The sequence below is a fragment of the Rhinolophus sinicus genome, linkage group LG15 (genome assembly GCF_036562045.2).
Source record: "Rhinolophus sinicus isolate RSC01 linkage group LG15, ASM3656204v1, whole genome shotgun sequence".
Lineage (NCBI taxonomy): Eukaryota > Metazoa > Chordata > Mammalia > Chiroptera > Rhinolophidae > Rhinolophus > Rhinolophus sinicus.
The window spans coordinates 26,631,562-26,654,418 of record NC_133764.1 but is presented as its reverse complement, the minus strand read 5'-3'; the positions used below and the strand labels follow the sequence as shown (position 1 = coordinate 26,654,418).

Here is a 22,857-nt window from a genome sequence, read left to right as displayed (position 1 = left end):
CTCATTCCACAAAACTTCTCTTTATTGGTTCTTCTTACTTTTCTGTCTGCTACCTGATTACTTTGGCTTCCTCTGTAACTGTTCATCTAGGCAACCAATTGTGGCTTTGATGAGCTTAGGAAAAGAGATAGGAAAGACTCACTTGACTGAGTTACACATTCTCTGTAGTCTGACTTTTCTTTGACTATAGAAGGCTCACCCTATGTGATACTAAATGACATAGAACTCAGCTGTTCAAAATTCAGATTTTTCTTAGTCGTTGTAATGGCTCCAGGTGGGATACTGTGTCAACATAAGGAGAGATGCTAGTTTATTGCCACAGGCCAAAGATTTAATCCTTTTCTCCATTTTACCTAAAAGTGAATGGATTGAACTTGCAATTCAGTAGTTCTGGTTTTAGCAACTCATATAAGAATTCGAAGGAAAATATAATTTAGAAGGATAGATAGGAACAGAAGACATTGTTTACATTTATTACTTTAATTATCCAGTCCTTTCTCAAACATTATTTTTGCCCCTTTTGCTAGTGGATCCTTTGCTTTCTGCTCTCAATTGCTGTTGTCAAGGTATGGAATTTTCTTGAAAGGGTTGACACCCATTTTGCATTATCTAATACTCCTCTCTGTGAGCTAATCAAAAGTAGATAGTGTAGATATTGTAGACTTAAATACATTAAGGTAGTTATATATTTGAATCAGAATTAGACTGTTAGAGCAGGAGACCTTAGAAATGATCTCATCTAACATTTTCCCAATTTAAACTTAGCAAACATACTTACATAGAGATGCACCTGTTAATGTTCCAAGGAACACCAGTTGGAGAAACACTGATCTTGTCCATGTCATTCTTATTTTATAGACATGGGGACATTGGGACCCCAGCAAGGTAAACAACGTATTTAAGCTAAAATCACAGTAGTGGCTAGAATCCAGGTTTCCTTACTCCCAGTCTAGTGCCCTTTAGACTTCTTGATTCAGCCACTTAAAATGATTTGTTACCGGGGTTTTTTATTCCAGATTTCACAATTTGGACGTGAAGCCATACTTCCCATTCTGTAGAATAAGTTTCACTATTTTCTGGAGACTGCGTCCCTCTATTCAAGCATTTAGTGGTGATTTTTAGGTCTTTACTGTATGTAATATGTGGCTGGATCTCCAGATGTTTTCACCATCTCCCATTGGAATGCTTACTGAAGTGAATTCTTAAAATGTTCAAAACTTTGTTACATTGACATCTGAACTGAGTTGCCAAGGGGGGAGTTTTTGGGACTTCCGATCTATAGCCAGTTGGTCAAAAGCACAGGTAATAAACAGCCTGATGTCTGAAATTGGGGTGGGGTGGGGTAGTTTGTCTTACAGGACTGTGCCCTTTACTGTGGCATCTGTTGCTATCTCCTGGTAGATAATGTCAGAATTGAGTTGCATTATCAGATACCCAGCGGGTGTTCCAAGAATTGCCTGTTGGAGCAATTGGAGAATTCTCAATTCTTAGCAGTTGCTTGTTGGAGAATTGCTAATTGGAACACTAATTTAGTGGTGTAAAGTCTGTGTCTAGATTCATTTTTTTTTTTTGCATGTGGCTGTCCAGTTGTTTCGGTAACCATTTGTTGAAAAGACTGCCCATTGTATTGTCTTTGCTCGTTTGTCAAAGATCAGTTGGCTGTATTTATGTGTGCATTATTGAATACGCCTAATTTTATTTCTGGATCCTCCATTTTTTGTTTTTCATAGCTTCGGTAAATTACATTTGAACTATAGCAATAGCCTCCTTACTATCTTCCTAGCCTTCAGTCTTCTTCCTTCCCATCCTGGAATATTTATTTTAAAGCTCATTCTATTTGCAAAACTACATGATTCGATCAGAGAATATCAAAGGAATTGTAGACTCAGAGTATTGGAAGGGATCATAAAAGTCATTTAGTTCACACACTTATCTTTTGTTTGAGTTTTCTCTCCATTTCTGCTGAATAACTTCTGCCAAGTTGCTTAGGCTAAGTTTGAATTCGTCCCGTGACAGGAAACTCATTCTCTCTGAATGCTGCATTCCATTTTTTGGGCAACTTTAAGTTGACTCTTCCTTATGTTAAGGTGAGATGTATATCCTTGTAGCTTCTGTGTGCTCTAGTTCTCCCTCTAAGACTATACAGAAGAAGGGCAGTCCTACTTCCCTGTGAAATTCTTTAGGAATGTGAAGAACACTATTTTGTCCAGAATCAATTCCCCCTTGATTCATCTTTTTTCTAAGCTGAATCTCCCAGCTTGGTTGGTTCCTCCAGCTAGCTAGTCCTTTTATAACTTGATTTTTAGCCCTTTACTATCCTGTTCACATTTCTCTGAACTTTAACATTTGTTTATATTCACTGTAAGTTGTGAAACCTGGAAATCAGTGGAGTACTGCAAGTGTGGTCCCTGTTATACATTAGACCCGAGTTATCCATCCTTTGTTCAAAACATTAGTCTTCTTTTAATGCAGGCTGAAATTGCATTCACATTTTTGACATCCACATTCTGTCTTGACTCATATTGAATTTATTGTTGAGTAAAACAAACCATCTTGAGTGAAAGAGTCATCTTTCACAAAGTCCTGTCTCCCCCAGTTGTACTCAAGTACAGACATCTTACATTTATTGTCGATAACTTTTATCTTGTTAGAATAGCTCTTTGCTGTTCTACAGCTACAACTTATCAAGGAATAAAAAATGTATTTTTTTCAGCTTGTGATTTAATTGAGACTATAAAACATATGTATAAAATAAAAGCCTAAGAACTCTTAGAAGGAAATTTAATACAGTGTCACTTGGAAGTATTAATGATGTTTTTCAAAGTGCCCTCTGGCCGGCATTAGAATCGTGGTCGGGGAGGGAGGACAGTGTTAAATATTCAGCTTCCTCAGCTCCACTCTCTACGTAATGAATTCAAATTTCTAGGAGTGATACTTGGAAATCTGAACTTTAACAAACTCCACTGTTAAGTTGTTGCCCAATTAAAGTTTGACTTCTGTTTGCTACTGTTAAGTATTCAGGAATAGAACCCAAACATGTGATCAGAGCTAGGTGGTATTACAGAGTGAGTTAGAGGTGACCAGAATGAATTCGGTGGCATTCATTAAGGAGATGATTTCCGAGGAACAGAAGCACATGAACTGGTAGAGTAGCACTTCCAGGTGGGGGGAAAAGAATGAATAAGTTGTCTGCTAGAGAAGACAAGATATTGGTTGGTCTGAAGCAGAGGCCTTAGAGAACAGCAAGTAAAACGAGTTTAAAGCTAAGGAACAGAAGAAAAAAGAAGAAAGGAAAAGCTGTAAAATTCTGAAACCAATAAGGATGCGTGCTGCCAGATGCCAGCAAGGCCGGACCTGCTGTAGTAGAAGCCTGATCTCTGTCATCAAGAATTCACGGAATACCAGGCCACACCCTGTGAGGGAGTGTAAGAGGGTGGGGGTGTCAGCACAGATTAGTGGGGAGAGTTGCTACACAGACGCATCTTTAGTTCTAGGCTATCTAATGAGATCTATATTCAGTCTCAGTTGACTAACGTGGGGAGAGACCAGTCAGGTGGCAGACAGCGCACAGCTGCTTGGTGCTCAGGGCACAGGCTTTTTTCACTTCATCGTAGCGGAACTCAAAGTGCTCTTGGTATTTTCAAGTTGGTGGGGCAACAGCAAGTCTCTACTAGCCAAAGTGATACCCAGAGAGTGGATTCCCAAAGACCTAACTGCTCAAATGGGGTCAGAATTTGTGTTTTCAGTCTTAAATACTTCCTTTTCTTAAAGATTTGATAAGTGCACAGCTAGGGAAATGTAGATAATATCCTGTTTTAGGTGGTAATTGGCAATCTTTGAAACAAACAAAAGGCCCTCCTGTATTATGAGTTGGTGGAAGCTACGCTCCAGGTCCTTACTGCATGACTGGAAAATTCAGAACTGTTTATTAAATAATCAGATCTTACCACTAAAATGATAAGTTGAATCGAACTGAAAAAAAACTAAAATGCTCATGATTCTAGGAAAAGTTGGAATTATGCAAACTTTAAAGCAAAAGATCAGATATTAATATTAATTGGTGATTGTACGTTCTGCAAGTGCATGCACTACTTAAAAATAAGCATTCAAATCTGGTTTGCACAACTGCAGAGAGAAGTTTGTAAGACTCGTGAATATGTCCTGACTTGCCGCTAGTCTGCTGATAGCCTCACTCTGGCAAACATGGTGAATCTGTCTGCATTTGAACTGGAAGCTGTTTGGGATTCCCCTCTAAACATCAGTTATGGCTCAAAACCCACCTTCTCTCTCCCTTCATAGATCATGTTGCCCACAAAATGAATTAAACACTCCTTAACCTGATGCTAATTTGACAGAGATTACTTCTGATTTATTATCATTCTGCTCACCTTTGTGTAATTAGTGTTTGCTATAATTTTTTCCCACTTTTGGAACCTAAAAGTTGACTGACAATTTTTCCTCAGTGCAGCTTGCTTCTTATATTATCTCAGGGAAACAAAGAAAATTTTACTGCTTTTTAAAATAGAAGACTTTAGCAAATACAATCTTGTCACTTTTTTGGATAATGTTTGAAAGATGGTAAGTAGTAAAGATTAATGTTCATTTTATTACAGAATAAGGCTATGTATTTTTCACTGAGCTATTTTAAGAAAAGAGGTTATAGTTAGTATATTAGATTGCTTATAAATATTTTCATGTATCATTTTCGTCAGAGGGGCTAGATAAGCCTTATATTGGATAAGGTCTTATTCTACTTAGATTTATAGGTCAGAAATTTGAAGCTATTTGTAGCACACACCTTAAAGCCTCTAAAAGTTCTTCCCACCAAAATATGTATGATTATACTCACTGGATAGCAATACCTGGGGCTCAAAACAGTATTCCATATCTTACACGTTGTTGGGAGAAATGCTAATTCAACTGAGAGTGGTAGTTACATAGAAGTAAGGTGGAAGGCATAGCATACTAATCTATCTCAAACTAAGAGGCAAAGGATGGGCTGTGGTAATCTCTTATTGCAAACACCCTTTTGGATGACGTACCCAGAAATAGCCCCAGTTCATTCCAGTGGAACCAAGTCATCCCAAGTGAGTGCCGGCAGAACAGGGTGTGTGCTCCTTCAGAAAGGGGAGTGGCAGCTTTCTAATATTTGGCAGTTAGGGTCTATGAGAATGGTTGCAATCGGGAAGATCAGGAGAAGTTTGGAAAAGAAACGTGTTAATGATAGAACAGTCAGGGGAAAAGATTATAGAAGGGTGTGTCCATGTGGAACTGATAATCATGGTAGCTTGGTTTTTATGGATTAGCTACATATTGACCCTAAATGAGCTTGGGAAGCTTGAGAAATAGATAGGAATTGACTGCCTAAAGCAGAAGAGAAGCAGGCAAGATTGACTCTGAGAGTTGTCTCCCTGGAGGAAGAGAGGCTAAAGCTATGAAGAATCCTGACTTACCAAACACTAGTGAAATCTTTGTGAAAATTATGTGATCCATCTCATTTATTACTCATTTAATTTGGAGCCTGAGGTTCATCAATGGAATGGATACTATAATTTGCAATGTTTAAGTGACAATAGTATTAGATATTTTTTTTTTTTTAAGAAAGGGGAAATTTTTAAAATTGTTTCTTTTTACTGTTCAGTTTGCTTTTTTTTCTTTTTAAAGATTTTATTGGGGAAGGGGAACAGGACTTTATTGGGGAACAGTGTGTACTTCCAGGACTTTTTTCCAAGTCAAGTTGTTGTCCTTTCAATCTTAGTTTGGAGGGTGCTGTTCAGCTTCAAGTTGTCCTTTCAGTCTTAGTTGTGGGGGACGCAGCTCAGCTCCAGGTCCAGTTGCCGTTGCTAGTTGCAGGGGGCGCAGCCCACCATCCCCTGTGGGAGTCGAACCGGCAACCTTGTGGTTGAGAGGACGCACTCAAACCAACTGAGCCATCCGGGAGCTCAGCAGCAGCTCAGCTCAAGGTGCCGTGTTCAATCTTAGTTGCAGGGGGCGGAGCCCACCATCCCTTGCGGGACTTGAGGAATTGAACTGGCAACCTTGTAGTTGAGAGCCCACTGGCCCATTTGGCAATTGAACCGGTAGCCTTTGGAGTTACAAGCATGGAGCTCTAACCACCTGAGCCACCGGACTGGCCCTAGATAAAGTTTTAAAGGGCCAGAGGGCCCAATAGTTACTCACAGAAAAAATTTTTTAAGCGAAATCATCATTTAATAGTGCTCTAATTCTCACATGCCATTTGGGAATCTGGCTCCATTTCATCACTCACCTACAGCAAGATGATAAAAAAATAAGCTAATATTATTTCGTAGCCAATGTTTATGAGCTCTTACAAGGTGCTAGGACATATGCTAACTGCTTTATGTGCATCACACTTAATCCTCATAATAGCCTTCAAGGGTAGTTGCTGTTATTACTTCTAGTTAGTAAGTAGAAGAACCAAGACTTGAATCCAGGCAAGCTGACGCTAGAGCCCCCACTGTTAGCAACGTACATAAAACTGAGTTTATTTAATACAAAAGAATGTCCTTTATTCTGAGATTATGTCCATTCTAACTTTTAATACTAACATATTTTATATGAAATGGTGGTGATAGAAGATAAAAGGTTTGGGTTTGTTTGTTTAAGAAATCTTTATCTTGCAAAATAAAAACTAAGCAACTCAATGACAGCACTTCTCCCTAGGGTTGTTTTGTTTTTTGTTTTATTTAAAGTTCTTTTGCTGGTTTGTGATATCCAAGTCTGAGAACCACTGGTCAGAAAAGTGGAACGCTTATAATTTTGAATGTTCTTTAGAGGTTTTTCACTTGATTTATTTCCTAATGCATTTAATTCTGTCAATCCTCACCTGTCTGGCATCTGACCACAAATCATACTTTCATCCTTTGGACAGATATCTACTGTGAAACAATTAAAATGCAGCTTTGTGGTTCATATTGTAGGGAATCATTAAAAATACTTTATACGCGGGGTCTAGAATGAGCTACAGACAAGTCTTATACTACATGCTTTACTGAATGTAGTCCTGTACCGAGGTTCCAGTATCTCATGCACTTCAATCCTTAGTAAACATGGCATTGTCATTTGCTATGTTTATTTCTTTGGCATTTTATATCATTCGTACCTTTAGTAATAGCTATTACTTGATGATATATTAGTAAACATTAATACTTTTCATTATCAGTAACACTTGGAGAACAAGAGTAGCCCTGCTAGAGAGGAACGAACAGGGAAACCAAATAAAGACAGTGTCTGGCCTACTTGCTTTTCCTACCTGTAATCGTCACTGTGTGTTTTATTTATCTGTATGCTGTTGGTGACTTTCTTATCCTTGTTGGTAATTTGTTCAACATCCTAGTTTTACAGTTGTTTGATGTCCTCATTTCCATGAAACTTTCCTTCGCTCCTTGCTTCTCAGCCACCCACTCTTGGGTCAGACCCACAACGGTGGCATTACCGACAGTCACCACTTCTGGGATGTCGTGTTAAGCATCCTGCTCTCTAGCCACCTCCTGTTGTCCCTTGCTTACTTCTAGCATGCCCATCATTCCAACTTCAGCAAGTTGGATCCCTCGGGACCCTGCAGTTAATTTACTCTGTCACTTTCCAGCCTTTTTGTCCTCTCTTCCCTCTACCCAGCCAAGATTCCATGGTCTCCCACATTTATCTTCCTTACATACACCCTAATGGCCTTGCTCCTCACTTTCTACGCGTGTCAAAGGCCCCCAGTGTGTCTCAGCTACCTGCCCACTCTGTATCAACACCCAGACGATTAAATATGGCTTTAGAAAAGCACAAAACCATGACGTCTGATCTCACTTTAAACTTAAGAACCAAATCTCAAGTGGGCCCTCAGTATGTCTTGGAATCAGTAATTCCTGGTATTCCTTGTGTGTTTTCCTGGTCTAGTCACTTACTCTCCTACTCCCTGAGATGACTAGTTCTTCATTTTCTTGAAAGCGGCAACACTGCCTCTTCTCTTCTTTCATCTTCACTAGTAGCTGATTTCCTGGAATCTTCATTTCACTGAGCAAATGGAAGGAGTCACTCTCCCACTGCCAGATGTAGCGTTTGTTGAATGAGTGAAATGATATCCCAGCGCTTCATTTACAACTATGTGCAAATATAATTAGCAACTTAAATTCCAAAACCACACGTGTAAATCTATTTTTGACCGTTTCGGAATATGCTTTTCACTACCACCTTCCTTTATGTTACTATAACCAAGAGTTGTATGTTTGCCTCATTCAAATAAAATTAGGGAATTTTAAGAAGATGATTAACAGGAGGAGTTAGTAAAACAAGCAGTTAAGTAACTGAATATAGTAAAATGCACTGGAACTACATTTTATTTGATTATATTATTAGCCCATAATAATTCTTATATAAGTTACAAAGGAAGGAGAAAAGATGCAAATGACTTAGAAATGAAAATTAAAGCGTCAAACTTTGTGGAAAGTAGAAGAAAAATGTTAATAAATATTAGACCTCATATTTTGGATGAGAAAATTAGGCAATAGAATTGAGCTATAAATGTTGATTTCAAATTAAATTAATTTAATATTGTTATTTACCTCATGTTGCTAAACTTTAAGATTGTTTTGGGGGAAAAAAGGAGATGGTTAGAACCAAAAAAGCCAATATTCTATTGCCAGCTTTGATGAAATTTATAATTATAGAATTGAGTAAGAATCTACACCTTACCTAACACTGTAAGTTGCTCATCTAATTACCACAAAGAGGAGAGTCCCTCCGTGGCCTGAATTTCCTATGCTGAGTTCACTTACCTAACAGTATGTGTCTGCTCAGGCACATTTCCCCACACGTTTTCCCAAACCTTTACCAAGTTTCCCAATATCATCTCATCCCTCATTTTATAGATGACCTAAGCCCCTACTGCACGTAGTAAACAGAACCCCACAGGTAAAACCTCAGCTTACTTCCTCTTCTGCCCTTTGTTAACTGGTCTCATAATAAGATTCCGTCTCCCTGAATCCCCCCTGTGTTACCAGAGTTCCTGCAAGTGTGGTCTCCGGCTGTTCCTGCTTGTACTGCTTAGCTCCTTTCTCACCTCATTCGGAAATTATCCGACCCAGTCTAAGACCCTGTGACCCAGATCAGCATGAACTTCCTGCTTTTTCAACGTATTATTCTTTCCTCCAGGCCTCATCCTCTATCTCTGCGGCATGTGTCCCTGTTGTCACAAAAAGTGGCTTTTCATGTGCCTAGAGCAGGCATTCAAAAATATTGAACTAATAGTTCTGATATCTTTTCTGAGCTGTCAGCCCATATATATATAGTCTGTGCATACATACATATGTATATAATATATGTATTTGTAACAGCAGTAGGGATTTTTTTATTAGTTTCAGGTGTATAAAAAAACATAGTGATTAGACATTTACACACCTCATAAAGTGATCACCCCAACAAGTCTACTACCCACCTGACACCGTACATACCTATTATAATACCATTGACTATATTCCCTATGCTGTACTTTACATTTCATGGACATATTATTTTTGAAATTATAGTTGACATACAGTATTATCAGCCTATATATTTAATGGACATTACTGCTTGAATCTCAAATGCCTTATAGCCAAGAACAAAGTTAGGGTTTCCTCTGCCTCCTCTTGCTGTCTTCTTGGTTACCCCCCAGGTTATCCTCATGTTACCCCTGTGCCCGGGCTACGTACCGTAAGGTCATCCTTGACTCCTCTTTCTCTTTTTTCCTTTGGCGTCTTAAGTTCTGATGAGTGTCTCCCACACCTTCCTTTCTTTTCTGCTACTATTGCCTCTTTGCATTCCTAGTCTCTTGTCTGGATTACTTCAGTTGTACATTCAGGAGGTTTTAATTTGGGTTCCATGAATGGACGTCAGAGGATCTAAGAATTCCCTCAATAATGTGCAAATTTTTTGTACATGTGCATTTTTCTGGGGAGTTACTTTAGACTATTCCATAGTAAAGAAAGTGAGAGAATGAGAGAATATGACCATTTCGACAAGTCACTTTCACTGATTTCTCCTTTTTCTATGCCTGCCCTTTGCTATTTAGTTTCCTAACCCAGGTCACTGATCTCCAAGTAGTGAGGGGGCATGTAAGACATAAGGAAAGAAAAAGGAACAGCAATCAGTACAGCTCAGCAGTGAGACAGCCCAGCAGCCAGAGATCAAGGCTCCCCAGCAGCAGAGACGTGCTTTCATGTCCTGCAGAAGCTCAGGAGAAAGCTGGGGCATCAGCAGGGGCATCAGTAGGGAGGTGTCCTCCTGAGCCCTCTGGACCCATTTGTTCATGTGCTTCCAAAGGACTTGGAGGGATGTTAAAGCTTAATTGGTGAAAACCCAGAGCCAGCCAGGGAGGCAGTGTCCTCAGAAAAAGGTTAAGAACATTCCTCCAACTAGACTTCCACCCTCTGCCTCTTTGTTCACTAGTCCTTCCTCCACTTTGCCGCCAGAGTTCGTTTTTAAACACATATCTTATTGTGCACCTTCCCTGATGAAAAACCTCCGGTTTTTACGAAACATATTACAAACTCCTGGGCATGCTATCAAGGCCTTCCGTAGTCAGGAACCCGTCAGCCTCATCTGCAGGCACTCCCCTCTCCTCACTTCCAAGGCTGAGCCACAACAGGTTACTACTGGCTGTTTCGAGAGGACAGCTTCTACGTCCATACCTCTGTGCCTTTGATCATCCCCGTGTCTCTCTTCAGGGAGCCATTTCCTCTCCGTTGCCCAACCAGGAACCTCCTACTATCCTTGGAAGCCTAGAGTGAATGTTACGTCTTCTCCTATGTCCAGCCCTGATTTTCTGCCCTCACCCTGACAGAGTCAGTCTCTCTTGGCCAGGTTCCAAAAACGTTTCATGCACATCTCTGATACTGTCATATTATATTGTAGATAACCTATTTTTGTTTCTGTCTTTCCTACTAAACCAGGAATGCCCCGCAGGTAGGGACGGCCTTTTTCATGTTTGTATCCCTAACACCTAGTTTCATGCCTAGTCCAAACAGGAGCTTAACACACTTTTGTTGAATGGAATTACTTATGAAGAGTTTTTATGACTCATTTAAAATTAGAGACCAATGCTTATTTAATAAGTCAGAATAGGCTATAATAATAATAGTAATAACAAAGTCCCATTTCCACTGCTTATTCAAGTAACTGCTTCCTTTGTGGAAGTGAATTTTAAAAATCTTCACATGTCAGTGTATATTTTTGATGTGCTTTCTTGAGGTCCTAAAAGAATTATAATTCTAATGCAGAGTAGAGCCTCCGTGACATTTCTGTTGATATTATATTGAATAGATTCTGTCATTTCAGAGATCTGTATTATGTATAAGTTCCAAGGATATACATTCTATTTCTCTCTCTCAAACTCCCTGATAATATTTTGTGAATTATTTATTTATTGTATAAGGTTGGAGTCAATTTAATTCAAAACACATTAAATTTAACATTTTACATATATAACAAACAGTTACAGCATTAAGATTCTAGTATTTATATATTATGTAGTTTGTTTTGCTAAATTTTCCCAGTCATTGCAAATATGTTTTTTAGGTATTTAAGTTTGTTTAGCTATGAAAGTAAACGCTGTTCCATAAATTAAGAGCTTTAAATAAATTTTTAAAAATGGTTTTCTCTCCGTCATTTTCTTTGAATGTTTTAGGAAAAGAATCCACAATTTACTTATTCACACATTTATTGAGTACATGTTATGTGCTAGGCATTATGCTACATGTTTGCAATTCAAGATTGATGAGACAGTACTTGCCCTTGAATAGTTAGTTCACTGTCTAATGGAGTAGAAAGTATATCCACAAACAATTGTAATTTAAACCTTGGAGGAGAAGAAGGAAATTCATCCTCTGAGAACCAGTGTTGAGGTGAGAATAGATATGTGTGCAGATAAATTTGTAGATACAGAATCAGGGAGCTGAAGGGGGTCCATACCTAATAGTCTTTAACAAAAAAATGCACAGTAGGAATCTAGGTCATTTTTAAGAATTAATGGCATGGGGTAGCACTTGAGAATAGTGAAGATCGGGATAATTGCTAAGGGCAATGGGAGATGAACTAACTGAAACAAGTAAAGGGTGGCATGCAGTATTGAGAGAGCAGAGAGAGTAGAACTGAATTTGAGTTGCATGAAATTGTGAGGATGTCAGCACAGTGGTATAATTTTCTCTGGCTGTGCTCTGTGGCCAATGTGTGTGTGCAATAAAACCATATTGTTGTATTCATTGCTCATGGGATGGGTATACCGGAAGTATAAGAAGGCCAATGAGTTAAGAGTCCTTGAAAGAAAGTCTGGCTTAATATGGCAGGAAGTATGGTTAGGAGGAAGTTGATAAACTTGGCGAAAGTTAAGAAACTGGAGATGAGGATAAGGCCTGGTACTGTGTAGATACTCAGCAAATCTTCATTTTTTTCTTCCTGGCTCTCCTCTCTGTGTACCTGTTTCACCACCACCATGACCTACCTCTGCAGGTGGTTTATATATATGAGTATACCAAGCCAACTGTTACCAACCAACAAGTGTTACCAGTCGGCTTGGAGGGGAAATTAGGAGGCAGGTTCCGAAGTCTTCATCACATGTGTCCCAGTGACTTGGATGCTTGGTGGTATTAACCTCTTGGTGCAGCTCATAGCTTTTCTTCTTATCTCCTACCACTCGTGCTTGAAGGGAAAGACATTTTATTAGGCCATGGTTCTTAGGACAGGAATTTACTCTGTAATGAGAAGGGTTAAGACTAAGCCTTCAAGGGTTTCCACTGAATTTCCCTTGTCTCTACAAGCCTTTCCATAAGCACAGATCTCATTACTTTTCAGGAATTTAAAAAGGAGGCTTTTTTTGACATAATGATAGAAGCAATGACCATACTGGCAACACAAAGAGTCTTCCTCCTCAGAATCTAAAATTTCTGGTAGAATTAGTTGTATCTTGTAATGTCTTTTATGTGAGTTATTAAATGTATTGTCATAATTTTTTCTTAAAGATATAATTTTTAAGGCTTTCATTCCAAATGAGGACCAGCTATTTTCCATGAAAACACGTGATTTATATTCCATTGCCAGAAATTTTCTTTTTCGCCTGTAGTTTTGAGTGTAACACTGAAACCTAATAGTTCATTATTTTACAGAGTGCTTTTATGGTCTAGGATAAAGAAAAAACTCACTAAAAAGTCATGCATCTTAACCATGAAACTGCTGGAAAGGTGAGAATTCCTAGAGTGAATAAACAGAAACCATAGGTCATCTTAATCTTAAGAAATGGAGTAAATGCTCATGTGGAGCTGGCTAGAGAAATCCTGGGAAGTCTATGTCATTAGTCTTGCTGTTTTGCTAGTGTTAGTGATACTTTCAAGGCATTTAAGCAAAACTTATCTAGAAAAGAATTGAATCCTGTTCTGTTGAAACTTCATCTTCATCTGGGTGGTTCTGGGAAAACATCCGCCTCACTTGGCATCAGTCACCTGGAGTAGGACATTCACCTTTATACACAGTCTAACATCTATCTGGAGCCTATGGATTGCTCTGTACCATCTAACTTAGGCATGTTTGCCCTTTCTTCAAGTGCTTGTATTGACAGGTAAACCTGTCATTTCTATGACTAAGATAGAGGTTCCATAGCTTACTGTATCATAGATTTGTGTTAGATTAAATTTACCTAAAAAAAGATCTTCCCCCTCCACCCTGCCCCGACTTTAAGGAATAATGACAAATAAGTAATAGTTCATAATTAGATGTCTAGTTCAAAGAGACATTTTCAAAGTTAAAAGTATTTGTTCTAAATGATAGTTCAAAGATACTTTTCCAAAGACCTTCAATTGGCAGCTTTCCCCTTTAGGTATTGGTACTGGTATAGGAATTATTTCTGGATTTTCTATTAAAAAGAACTTTAGTTGTTCATGGTTGTTCTGTTCATGGCACGTGGATATTAATATATGTTAATGGCATCACTGTATTTTTCATAATGTGTATATGAAGAAGAAAAAAGAAAGAAAACTTTCCTTTAGCTGTTTGTCTTGGATTTTAGTTAGTTGACATAAGACTGTTTTCTTCTCTTTTTTAGGTTGCAAACATGTTAAAGGCATCCTGTTGTATGGGCCCCCAGGTTGTGGTAAGACTCTCTTGGCTCGGCAGATCGGCAAGATGTTGAATGCAAGAGAGCCCAAAGTGGTCAATGGGCCGGAAATACTTAACAAATATGTGGGAGAATCAGAGGCCAACATTCGCAAACTCTTTGCTGATGCCGAAGAGGAGCAAAGGAGGGTAATGTTAATATAATTCAATAAAAGTTTCTTATCACTTACATGATGAATGAAACCCAGAGTTATGGCGGAAAACTTGTTACTGTGATCTGTGTTTTGAAAAACTTACAGGTAAAATTTATTTAGTGCCAAGATACATCATTGAACCAGGGATAATGGGGGATTTACGTGATGTGAGCAGATGCCGTTATCCACATGTTCATAATACAAAGGTAGATGATTGTATAAGCCAAAGGTTTTACCAAAACAGATCATGAATATATTTTTAGGTGACACTTTTAGTCCGCATTACTTCCAGAGATTTGAACTCATCCTTTGGAAAAGGAGGAAATTAAATCCATAAAGGGAATTATGTAGAGTTGTGTACCATGTTTCCCTGAAAATAAGACCTAGCTGGACAATCAGCTCTAATATTATATTATATTATATTATATTATATTATATTATATTAATTATATTAATTATATTATATTATATTATATTATATTATATTATATTATATTATATTATATAAGGCCCGGTCTTATATTATAGTAAAATAAGACCAGGTCTTATATTAATTTTTGCTCCAAAAGACACATTATAGCTGATTGTCCAGCTAGGTCTTATTTTCAGGGAAACATGGTATATGTAAGGTCCGTGTGCAGATAGCCAGCTTATCACTGAGTCAACTCAGTTGTAGAGTAACAGTATGAGTTGTTAGGTCTCAAAGGCAAGCTTGATTTGGGTCTTAGAAAAAAAATTAATTAAGAATCAAACCAGAATTTACTAATTATGATGGTTAATTATCTGTGTAAATTTGACTGGGTCCCAGGGTGCCCTGACATTTGGTTAAACATTATTGTGGGTGTGTCTGTGAGGGTATTTCTGGATGAGATTACCATGTAAATCAGTAGACTGAGTAAAGCAGTTGCCCTCCCTGATGTGGGTAGGCTCCATCCAATCACTTGGAGGCCTGAATAGAACAGAAAGATCTGCAGATTTTGGGACTTGACAGCCCCCATAATTGGGTTAGCCAATGCCTTATAATTAACCTCTCTATAGCTAGCTAGTTAGATAAATAGAAATCTAGATATAGATCTTTATATAGATATATATTTTTTCAGTTGACTAATTATATTAGTATATCTATATCAGTATATCTATATATTTTCAGGTAACTAATACAATGGATCTGTAGATGTCTATGGATCCAATAGGCTCTGTTTCACTGGAAAACCCAGACTAATACCCTCATATTAACATATTTGTTTCATTGACAGAAAATTTTAAAATAATGCCATGGTATTTCTGTTTCTGCCAATACAGTAGACTAAGCAACCTTCCTTCTACAAATGCCTTCATATACTGGTAAAATATAATTAAAATTTTAAATGCATAACTGAATTCTCAGGAAAGAAAAGGAAACCTCCAGAAATGAAAAGAAAACTCTGAAATTAGAGTGGCAAAGATATGAGTTGCAGCTTTTGGTATTGGTAATGAATTTGTTTGGGTTTTAGCACCCACTGCGGGAAGAAAATGAGTCCTTGAACCCACTTAAGGTATGGACTATGAACTGGAATCTTCAAAGGAGTTGTGTCATCAGTGAAAAGAATGAACTAGAAAATATCTGCCTACCAGCACAGAAAAATAACAAAAAAATTTAACTAACAAAATCAGCTAACAATCTGCCTGGGTTTTGGAGTGGGAGCTGAGGAACCACCCTAGCAATTCTAAACTGTGGACCCTTTACTGAAGCTTAGGATTAAAACACACACACACACACACACACATCATCTGTAGTCTGAGGCCCCCAAGCTGAGAAACTAATTTAAAAATGAATCCTGGGCTAATGATACCATGGGATTGTTAGATATAAGCAAGCCCCAAGGGATGTGCCAGCAACTCAGGCCACAAGAGAGTCTCAGAGGGGAAGCTAAAAATAGCTTCAATAAATGGCAAAGATCATCATCAAAATTTAAAGCTCAGCAACCATGGGCCAACTGCGGCCCATGATCCATTGTTAATTGGCCTGCAGCAAATTCCAAAAATATATTTAGTTTACTTAAATAAACCAGGTGAGGCAATGCGCACTTCACCTCGAGTGAGTGGCCCGGCTGTTTGTGTATTTTACCACATATGGCCCTTGGTAAAAAACGTTGAAAAAAGTTTGGACACCCCTGATCTAGGGGGAGAATGGAAGTCCAGGAGAAAAGGTCCTGATTGATGGAGGCCCAGAAAACAAATGGGTACTTTCTTTGGAGATATTAGCCATTGCTGAAGGGTGCTGATAAATAGCTATGCAGCCCTTTTGATAGGCTAATGGAAGTAATGGAGGCAGAGATTAGGGCCTATGGCCCACAAAGAGGGTACACTTGATGAACATGCCTCATTTTCAGTTGGGACCCTGGCAGGCTACACCATAGGAGCAAAGGTTAACTAGAAGTAGATATGCTGTCAAAAAGGCTGTAGATCAGCTTTGAATCATGTCATTCTCTAAAATTAGATTGAGGGTTCCTAAATCACTAGTGCCCCCAGGCATCAGGCAATCGTACATCTTTCCTGGAGGAAGGTAATATCATTCAAGACCACAAATTCTTTCTGTAGTTTGCAAATGCAGAAACAACCAGATACACAAACAACATGAGGAAAGAGAAACAAAAGAGGATAGAAATTGGGCCTCTGGATATTGGAATTTTCAGATGCAGACTTTTAAAATAACTATTATCACATTCAAAGAGAAACAAAATTGAGGATTTTGGCAGAGTATTGGAAACAAAAAAAAAGTCAAATGGAAATTCTAGGAATAAAAAATTTAGTAACAAATTAACTCAAGTGGATAGGTTTCAACAGCAGGTTAGACACATCTGAAGAGAGAATTAGTGAACTGAAAGATGTTAGACAAAAATAACCAGAGACAAAGGATGAAAGGAATGAGAAAGATAGAAAATACCATAAGGATGTGTTTAAAGGTCCAGATAGTCAAGAAGAAGGAGGATGGGGCAAAAGCAGTATTTGAAGAGTATTTACTCATCTAAAACTGATGAGTAAATTCAGTCCATAGATTCTAGAAGTGAAGTGAACCTCAAGCAAGAGAAATATCAAAATTTATAGCTAAAGATAATCATTGTTAAACTGCTGCAAACAGAAAAATCTTAAAAGCAGCTAAAGAATAAAGAAAGATTTCAAATAAGCAACAATTAGTTGGCATCTGTCTTCTTAACAGAAATGATGGAAACCAGAAATCAGTTGAATGCCATTTTTAAGGAGCTGAAAGAGAATAAACTGTCAACTTAGGATTTTATACCAAGTAAATGCATAAATTGTCATGTAAATATATCATGAAGTACTACACAGTAGTGTAAATAAACAGACTATGGCTATATACAGTTGTGAATTTCACAAATAAATGTTGAGCAAAAGAAACCAGACAAAAAAGAATACTTACTGGATGATTCCATTTGTATAAAGCTCAAAGTATAGTGTTTACCAATGCATGCTCAGGTGGTAAAACTATAAAGGAAAATGAGAAACAATTACCATAAAAATTAGATTGTGTTTACCTATGGAGAATGGTGGGAGAGGGCTATTTCTTGTTACGGTTATGGGATGTTCATTTTGTGACAATTCATTGAGGCATACATTCATATTTTGTGAACTGTTCCTCTATTATGCCATACTTCAGAAAAAAGATTTAAAAAGGTATATTTAAGAAATATTCATTGTATAAAACAACAGTAATAATGATCAATATGATATTTTTTTAAGAATAGAACTAAAATAGAGAATAAAACATGGGAAGTGGAATAAATTCATGTAAGATCCTTCTATTTGGGAAGATAGTAATGTTAATTAATATAAAACTTTAGGTCAAATGTGTATGTGAAAATTGTGTATAACTCAAGTTTTTCCAAAGCATGAGGAGAATCTGGAGAAGGAATAAAGAAAACTCAGATAATTTAGAAGGCAAGAAAGGAATAACAAGACAAAGAAAATGTGAAGATACTGAAAATGTAACTTAAATTCTCTTACAACTGTCAGAAGAATAAGGTACCTAAGATTAAATCTGACAGGAAAATTAAAGGCGAAAATTATAAACATTTTTGAAAATCTTTTTTCAAGTGCTAATAAGTGGTAAGAGAACATGTTCACGTGTGGAAATACTGATATCATAAAAATGACAGTTCTGCCCATTTAATCTGTAAACTCAGTGCTTTTTCAAATCAAGACTAATAGGAATTTTTTGGAATTTGACGTAGTTCTTCTTTCTTCTTCCTACTTCTCTTTTATGCTTGAAGAACCGTGAAAATTTTAGAGAATAATGAAAACTTATTTCATCAGTTATCCAGACTTACTGGTAAGCTGTAGTAGTTGAGAGTGTTATATATTCATGCAAAAATACCAAGGAAACATAATAGAACATAGGAAGAGCTTGCTATATGAAAAGTGACTCTACAAATCAGTGGATAAAGAATAGACTGTTCATGAATGGGGCTGAGATCGTTAGCGCTCTGTTTGTAAATAGACAAAATGCAGTCCCTTTCTCACAACATAGATTTGCAAAAAGCAAAAACAAAACTTACAAGAGCAAACATTTTTAGAAGGAAAAAATAGGCAAAAAGCTTTAAGAATTGAAGCTAAGGAAGAATTTATTAAGATTTAGAAATCAAATCCATAAAAGAAAAAAATGTTAATTTGGCTACATTAATATAAAGATAATTCTGACAAATTACACTAAATACAAATGTCTCAAACAAGAAGATATTTGCAATGCATATAATCCACAAAGAATTAGCATCTTCTATAAAATTCCTGTATAGTACGTAAGAAATTCCTGTATAGTAAGTAAGAAAAAGACAAATACCATAATTTTAAAAACAAAACAAAGCTGGCAAGGGATATAAACAGGCAGTTCTCAGAAGGGGAACCCAACTGAAGATAAGCAAATGAAAAGATGCTCAGGAAAATGCACGGTAAAAGAGACATTTTTATAAACAACCTGGCAAAATTTACAAAGACTAATAACACCAAAAGTTTGTGAGGTTGTGGAGAAACAGAGTCTCATCTACATTACTAGTCATAGTATAAATTAGAAGAGTATATCAAGTGGGTGATATCTTGCAGATTCATTTGACAAGATCTTACAAAAAAGGAGATGCACAAACCCCATGACACCTGAGTTCTACTTCAAGACAGCTACCCTCCAGAAACACTCTTGAACTTGTGCACAAAATGACATGTACCAGAATGTTGATTACTGCACTATTTGTAATGGGAGAAAAAAATAGAAATATCTTGATTCTCCCCCTGTAGGAAATGGAATATACAAATATTAAAGTGAATAATAGATTTACCTGGATCAAATATGAATAACAGAAACATAACATCTAATGTTTTTTAATCTAGTAAGCTTTACTGAATTTACCCTGTCCTTTCCTACTTTTTCTTAGTCTTGTTGAGGTTAAAAGGGATCAAATAGATGGTTCTTCCATGGTGATGGAAGGGCTGAGTCTGAGTGGTAAACACACCATGTGATATATAGATGATGTGTTACAGAATTGTACACCTGAAACCTACGTAACTTTACTAACAGTTGTCACCCCAATAAACTTTAATTCAAAAAAAATTTTTTTAAACACTGTCTTTTTAACTACCCTTTTAATACTTCAGGTCTGCTTGTTGGGTGCTTAATCATTTCCGTTTTACACAAGAGGGTTTTCTCCCCTGCTTCCCTGCATCCCATTAAGTTCTTGTTCGTGTTCAGGTCTCTGGCCGTTTCAGCCGCATTGGTTCTAGTGGGCAGGGGTCCTGATGGGTGATGCAAGTCCAGTTGCTGATCTCAACTCTTCCGACAGTCCCAGAACCAATTCAGTTTTACAATGCATCCCTAGTACTGCAATATTTTCTACTTCAGATATATCTTTAACACTCAGTATACCAAGAAAAATAGTCATTCACCACTTGCTATCTGAGTTGAAAACTCCTTAAAAATTATTTTTAAGTTATTTTACAAATAATTTACAAGCATACGATTAAAGGGAAGTGAGAGACTATTAAAATATTAAATAAAAGCTTAAATATAGCAAGTCAGATTTTTATTCCGTATTTTCCTGGTTTTGAAGACACACATATATACCCAAATGGGCAGGAGCCTCTCTGAATGTAACTAACTGTTCATCAATTGTCATACATGAACTTGTGTATACTGGTTTTAAATTTCAAATGCATCTCTAATAGATTCTAGCTTATTATTACTTCCGGTTCTTATACTTGCATCAAGACACGATACTTGAAGAATTTAAAAAAATCTTTGGCTCTTAATTTTGTTGAAAACAGAACAGTCCTCAGATGCTCCATACTTGCAAAACATTTTTGGTTTTAGTTGTATACCCCTTATAGAATGGTCCATCCAGTTTTTGATGTCTGTATCATCTGTTTTCTCTGGCTATCTCTCTCTAGTACCTGCCTTCAACATTTGTCTACTTAGAAACCATATCAAGGAAATTTTGATGCACAGATAAAATAAAAGATGAAAAAATACTGTCATGTGTCTTTTTAGAAAGATGAGATGGCCTAGTTTCTTGTCACAGAATATCACACAATGAAGACTTCTTGTTGAATAAGTAACTGAATGAAAATGTCATATTTTCTTCTTGTCCTTAGAAATACATTATTCACTCACTCTTGAGTTTGAGAAAGTTCGTGTAGGATATCATCCTTTAAAGGCACAGAGTCTGAGATTACTTATAATGATCAATTTCACCATCTTCGCTAGTCTCGTGCTACTTCTCACACTTTGCATTCAGATTCAGATTCACATAATTATGAAATATCTTCTCTGTCAATTTTCTTTTTTTGCCATTATGGCCAGGAAATTTTAAAAATCTGAATTCTCAACTGTGTTCAATTAAAACTAAAGTCAGGCAACAAAGATGGTGGATGGTGTCTCCAGACTTCTTTTACACCTTCTTGAAAGATGATGCAGTACTTTGGATGTCAGAGTGATATTTCTTTCACTATTGCATCTTTCTTCTAAGCAGTTCTGTCATTTTTCCATTTTCTTATTATTTTAATCTTTTTTAGCATAGTTGGGAATTGATGAGTAACAATGACATAATTTCTAGAATATTGAAATAGCCTAATGTATCTTAGATTTAAAGAAAGATGCAGTGGACCCATATGGTAATTGCCAAATAGAATGAGTTTTATTTTATTTCTAAAATAATATTTTCTTTTTTGGTGTGTTTGGAAGACATCTAAGAAAAAATTGTCATGAGATATCAATCTTTATAAATAAACTTGCAGACAGTTTAAATATGACACTATTAATGTGATAAAACTGCATTGGTAAATACTTTCTAGGTAGATATTAATCAGAGCCTTTTCAGTGATACCTTTCTCAATTCTTACATCCAGAAATGGCTTGGTAATGACCCCATGGAGGGTATATGTGTGTTACATAATAAAGAAAAGCATCACCTCTGTGATTCTGGACAGTCCAGGCTGACGGAGATGAACACTTGCATATAGGTCAAGCTAGTTAAATATAGAACAGTGGTTTTCGAAGTCTGTTGTCAGGGGCTCAACAGCATCAGCTCTGTTTCTATGGGAGAAGACTTTTCAGTTGCTAAGAACAGAGCCAGAAGCCAGCAAATTGAAGAGGACTGCATTGTAGGAATTTAAACTCTGGTAAAGGGTTTATTGATGATTCAGCTATATTAATCTGTGAACATTAATCTTGACATCTTCCTTACCTGATTTCTCATTTATTGCACTAAGAACTTGGCTTTATTTAAGTAACACACCTGTAAAAATTGATGTTATTGCACTGATGAGGTTGGGGGAAGGGACCTGATGACAGGTCACAAGATTAGTAAGGTTCTGAAAAGGTCAGAATTGTACTGAATTATGTTTAGGACAGATTGCTCCTGTGATCATTTAATCAAACACAGTGTTCTTTTTGTCTCTGGCTTCCCTTCCACATAGACGATTTTTGAGGTTGGCCTGAGAAGGAAGTCATGATTCCAGTGGCAACATAAGGCACATTGACAGCAACATTCATACCTTATAGCAGCTTTTTGTTTCATGCTGTATTGGCAGACAACCTTGAATAAAAATGGCTTTTAAAAATAATGTAGAATCCCACAGTTTTTTCAGTCACAAACAGGAGTGTTCTTGTTTTGCACCGAAGACGGCAAGACTTAATACCCCACTATGTAGAAGTGTTTGGCACAGCTAAGATTGTAGTTCCAATTCCTCATTCTCAGTGTTTTCTACAGATGGAATGATGAATAGTTTTTGGTGTTGAATTTTTTTTAAACTGCAAGCTATCATTTATCATCAGACATCTGTCCGATAAATATGATATTGAGAAATTAATTTTTTTCAGATTTGAATTTAATTTTTAAAACATTTGTGGAAGGAGAACAATTTGTAAGTAATGTTCAGGAAAAAAAATAATGAAACCTAACCTAAATTTTGGAAACCTTGATGAACACATGGCTTATCATCTTGCGTAGAGTTGCATTAAAGAATGAACAATACTCCAAATATGAAAGGAGAATGTATTATAAGATATTTTATCTGTGGTTCTATTTAT

The 22,857-nt window shown here is 37.0% G+C and overlaps 1 protein-coding gene across 2 annotated transcripts in view; it reads left to right on the top strand.

The window, feature by feature from the left end:
• NSF (N-ethylmaleimide sensitive factor, vesicle fusing ATPase) overlaps nucleotides 1-22,857 on the top strand; it is a 126,736-nt gene that overhangs the window by 47,617 nt on the left and 56,262 nt on the right. For both annotated transcript variants that reach the window (XM_019732985.2, XM_074320757.1), the window contains exon 9: nucleotides 14,081-14,280. In XM_019732985.2, coding sequence (XP_019588544.1) covers nucleotides 14,081-14,280 — 200 coding nt within the window. The remainder of the gene's footprint in view (nucleotides 1-14,080; nucleotides 14,281-22,857) is intronic.